Below are 5,185 nucleotides of genomic sequence, written 5' to 3'. Positions count from 1 at the left end.
GGTGCAATGGGGACAGTGGGTATGGTTGTCAAGTCCTTTGTTGAGATGTCTTCCAAAGCTTCCCTTAAGCAGGGTTTTAGCGGTTCTTATTCTATTTATGAGTCTGATATCTGGGCTTTGTAGTGTCCTAGGTATTGTAGTATGTCTATCCACCTTTTTTTGCCATTGGTGTAGGTGTCTGCCCTTGATGCTGTTGTCCCATGTTTGTTGCCATTTATGATTGATTTTTTGTTATTTGGCTGTAAATTTCTGTTACGCTATATTGCATGGCCAAATTGGTATTTTTTGTGAGGCTGGATTTTGCACTTAGGTCTGCTTTATCATTTCCTGGTAGGTTAATGTGTGAGGGTGCCCACAGGAATGTTAGTTCCTGTTGTTTGGCTTCTATTTTCCTTATTGTTTGCAGCGCTGTTTCCACAAGATTTGCTCTACTTTTGGAAAGACCAGATTCCAGTGATTTAAGTACATTGAGGGAGTCGGTGATGATTACATGTCGTTTTGTGGTTGAAGTTGTAATCCATTTTAGTGCCTCATTTATGGCCCAGAATTCAGCTGTGTAGATTGAGCAGTCGTCTGGGAGTCTTTCAGCAATTTCGATGTTATATTCTGGGATAACCACAGCTGCTCCCGTTCTTTTTAACTCTTGTGATTTGGAGCCATCTGTGTAGATTTTTACATGGGTCGGGTACTCTTCCATTATGATTTTTTTACTTCCGCTAAGAGTCCTATTGGGTTTTCGCTTTTGGATCTAATTTTTTGTGCTGTCAGGTTGATGTCTGGAGTCCTATTTTTCCATGGCGTCGTGTCAATTAATTGATGTTGTTCAGCTTGTATTCCCCATTGTCCTAATTCGGTACGGAGAGTATGTACCTTATTGGCTGCCGGTGGGTTTGGGACAAGTTTTGGCCTAAATGTTATTCGGCATTTGGTGATTGTAGTTTTGGTGGGGTTGTTATCCATGTGTATGGAGTTCCTGGTGGCATACCTAAGGGTCTGCTCCTCCCTTCTTAGGCATAGGGGTAAGTACCCTGTAAGGATTTGTTGTTCTTCTAAGGCTATGTTTGGAAGTGTTCCTGTGCAGAGCCTTAGTGCTTCGTACTGTATGTTGTTAAATTTGTGAAGTAATTTTGTGTTTGCCGATGCATATATCTGGCAGCCATAGTCTAGTTTGGATCTAATTAGTGACCTATATAACATTAACATGCTTTGTTGGTCTGCTCCCCATGTTATTCCCTTTATGTTTTTAAGCAGATTTAGATCTTTATTGCATCTCTGAATGATGTTGGTAATATGAGACTGCCAGGTTAATTGTTCATCCAGCAACATTCCTAGGAAGTATGTATTTTTAACAAAGTTTATTGGTGTTTTTTGTAGATATAGTTTAGGGTATGTTACGGTACGCTTATTTTTGGGGGAAAAAAGCATTCCTACAGTTTTGGTTTTGGATATTTTGAAGCCCCAATTGTCAGCCCAGGTTCCTATCTTATCTAGGATGAGTTGGATTTGTTTGATGATTTCCTGGCTGTTTGGGTTGTCCGCTTTCCAGATACCACCATCATCTAATAATATGGACACCTCATTTCCCGTACTACACCATCGCCACTAAGTGCATCTGCTATCAGGCAATTTCATTTTTATTTTATCTCTGCGCCAACTAATTCAAAGGACACGTCTGCATGTTAACAGTAACAAAGTAGCTCGAAACACTTAGCCCCATTACTTTGTTTTCATGATTTGCTAAGCTCAGTCTAATATATGTCCTGATTGTAATTCAAAATAAGTAAAAAAAATCATAAACGCTGTGTTAGCATGTTTTTTATGATGAAAAACGGAAAATAGCCGATAATTAATGGAACACTTCAGTTATCAAATCTTCAATGTCGAATGTGTACATTTTTGCACATTGTCAAGCTCTTCAATTTAGGAGGTAAGAAAATAGTGCATGTAGTCAGCAATTCTATAAAGCCGAAATAGAAGTGATCAGTTTTGAAGAAGAAAAAAAAAAAAATGGAACTTTTGAAATTTGCATCATTTCCGTTTCACGTTAGTTTAGGCTTCGAGGGATTTCGTCTATAGTCTGTTTTATTTAATCATATCAGAAACTTTGGCATTATGACTACTCATTGTTACTAAGAATAGTCTGAATTTCTAATAATAAGAAACTTCTATATTTAGCTCTTCTGTCCTTTTGACCTTGAAAGTCCAGATAATATATGGAAATCGGTGTAAGTCAGAGATGTTTTCCTAAATGGAAATAAAAGCGTCAGAGCGGTCACTTATCTTTGACAGTTTCTGTGCAGAAATGTTAATGATAAAAATAAACTAGAATGATTGCAATGAAAAATTCGTATCCAGGGTAATTGATTTATCTTTTTTCCACAAGTTATATTCATCCCGTTGATCCTGTTTGATGTAGTCCAGAAACCTCAAAGACATCTGTATTCTCAATACATTTATTTTTCAAGCCTTTATTTGTCTTTCCTTCAAAAAGTGCGTCAGTTGTGCAAGTGTCATGACGACGGAGGAAGTTGATGAGGGGAGTTTTTAATTATTCGGCAGCAATATATTGACAATGAAACTATAAATAAATATTTTACTTGAAAAAAATGCATGTCCTTGATTAAAAAAATGAAGAATCTTAATTTTTATATGCCAGTTTGAAGAAGCTGTTAAAATTAAAGCACAAAATTAAGTAACCTCTTGTTCACTGCCAATAGGTTCATGTGAGTTGTATAACTGGTTGTGAATCTAAATCTTGAAAAATGTCCTATAAGTTTAATTTATAATTTTAATAAATTACTGTTATCATCAAGTTGATAAAAATTGTTATTAAGAACATTAAATAATTCAATCTAAATTGAAAATAACGCCAGTAATTTGGTAAGATATACTGATGAATAATTAAGAAAATGTCCGTTTATTGCTAACCTTTATATAAACATGATAAAAATGTTGATAATTGTATATGAAACCCCATAAATGGTTAGTATTATTAAGACAACAATGATAAAATATTGAAATTTACTGTTAAAATTTTCAAATAAAAATAACAGTTTGATTGAGGTAATAACTATGTATTATATATTATTTTTCTAATTACACAAGTAACTGAGGTAATAGGAGTAATGTGAATGGTACATCATATGCCAGCACCATGTTTAATAACACTGGACAACAAATTTTTACAAAAGTCATGTTACTGAAATAAAATTAGTCAATTCTTATCAATTTTTATGTGCTGAACACGAATATGACAGTCAAATTGCAAAATTGGCTCTAGTTTTTTTGTAATCTGCAAGAAATTAATGTTTACATAACGAAATGCATTCCAATAGTAAAAGGTCAACTGTAATAGCCTACCTATAAAAAATCAAGTCATTGACTACATCTTAGATTTCTTCGCCTGTCTCTTGTACAGCTGTTCGGGAGCATCTCTGAGGAGTGTCCAGCAGTAGTCAGCCAGCATTGTAGTGGACCATTTTCCCTGGTATCTTTGTTCCATTGTTGCGATATCTTGATGAAAACGTTCGCCGTGTTCATCACTAACAATACCACAGTTGCTAGGAAAGAAATCCAAATGGGAATGAAGGAAGTGAATCTTTAGAGACATATTGCAGCCAAGTTTCTTATACTTCATCAACATGTCTTCTACTAGTTCCTTATAGTTTTCTGCCCTAACATTTCCGAGGAAGTTTGTAGAAACTAGGCGAAAAGCATTCCATGCTTGTTTCGCGTCACCTTCCAGCAAGTTGTTGAACCGGTCATCTTTGAAAAGCTCTCGAATCTGAGGACCCACAAAAACTCCCTCTTTAATCTTTGCTTCGCTGAGTCGAGGGAATTTTTCATGCAGGTATCGGAATGCTGGCAAAGTCCGGTCAATGGCTTTCACGAAGTTCTTCATCAAACCTAGTTTGATGTGAAGGGGTGGTAGCAAGATTTTCTGAGCCTCAACCAGAGCTGGGTGTTGGATATTCTTCTCTCCAATGGCTACATTCTGCCTGTGAGTCCATTCCTTCCTCATGTAGTGCATTTCCCTTGCTCGGCTATCCCACTCGCATAAGAAACACATGTATTTTGTATATCCTTGCTGCAGTCCCATTAAAAGGGCAACTACCTTCAAATCACCACAGAGGTGCCAGCTGTACTTGTTATACTCAATGGAATTCAGTAGCTGCCTTAAGTTATCGTATGTCTCTTTCATGTGGACAGCATACGCTACTGGAATAGATGGAAGAATGTTTCCATTGTGCAAAAGCACAGCCTTGAGACTCAGTTTCGAAGAGTCCACAAATAGTCTCCATTCTTGTGGGTCATGAGTGATTTTTAAAGCATTCATGAGGCCCTCAATATCGGAACAGAATATCAGATTACTTTCCTTTCTGAAGAAAGGCTCCAATTGCTGGTGGCGCTTTCGATATGCAGTAATTGTGACATCTTCTTCTAGAAGATTCCATTGTTGGAGTCTTGATCCTAGCAATTCTGCCTTGTTCTTTGATAAGTCCAAATCACGAATCAGGTCATTTAGTTCTTCCTGTGTTATTCTGTGTGGGGTTGATGATGCACCACAGTGAAAATCTGGATCACTGCATGCTGATGGACCAGGAGAAGAACAGGTCGACTCACCTTTGTCTTCGTCAGATGAATCAAGAGAATATTCTGCTGGAGGTTCTGGAATAGGAAGTCCCTCACCATGTGGAACTGGTCTCAATGCAGACGGAATGTTTGGGTAGACTATTCTCGACTTCTTTCGCTTCGTTATTCCACCGGAAAGAGGAGGAACCAAGCAGAAGTAACAGTCATTTAGGTGGTTGCTTGGCTCTCTCCACACCATTGGGACTGCAAACGGCATTGATGACCTTTTGCAATTCAACCACTGTGAAAGCTGTGTTGTACATGTAGCACAGCATATATGCGGAGCCCAAGGCTTGTCTTGGTCACCAACCTTGCATCCGAAGTAAAGATGATATGCCTTCTTCACTTGAGAATTGATACTTTTCTTCTGGTTGGCAAATGTCACTTCCCCACAAATATAGCAAAAATTGTCTGCGGTATTAACACACTTTCGAGGCATTACTGTTCTTTATTGTACGTAAATGGATAAAATAATAAGTTTTATGTAACAGTAGCTTGAACTGTCTCGCACAACGTCTAAAATATTTTAAATGCTGAACCTATCTGATTGGGC

General features: G+C 37.5%; 1 protein-coding gene across 1 annotated transcript; it reads right to left on the bottom strand.

Moving 5' to 3' along the window:
- Positions 1-214: 214 nt before the first annotated feature.
- Positions 215-697, bottom strand: LOC149803473 (uncharacterized). The gene has a single exon (XM_089953932.1). The coding sequence runs from the start codon at positions 695-697 to the stop codon at positions 215-217; it is 483 nt and encodes a 160-aa protein (XP_089810058.1).
- Between the last annotated feature and the right edge of the window lie 4,488 nt (positions 698-5,185).

The sequence above is a fragment of the Sinohyriopsis cumingii genome, chromosome 3 (assembly GCF_028554795.1).
Source record: "Sinohyriopsis cumingii isolate HCF-2022 chromosome 3, ASM2855479v2, whole genome shotgun sequence".
Classification (NCBI taxonomy): Eukaryota; Metazoa; Mollusca; class Bivalvia; order Unionida; family Unionidae; genus Sinohyriopsis; species Sinohyriopsis cumingii.
Note: the sequence above shows the minus strand (reverse complement) of the source record. Positions and strands in the feature narration are given on the sequence as shown.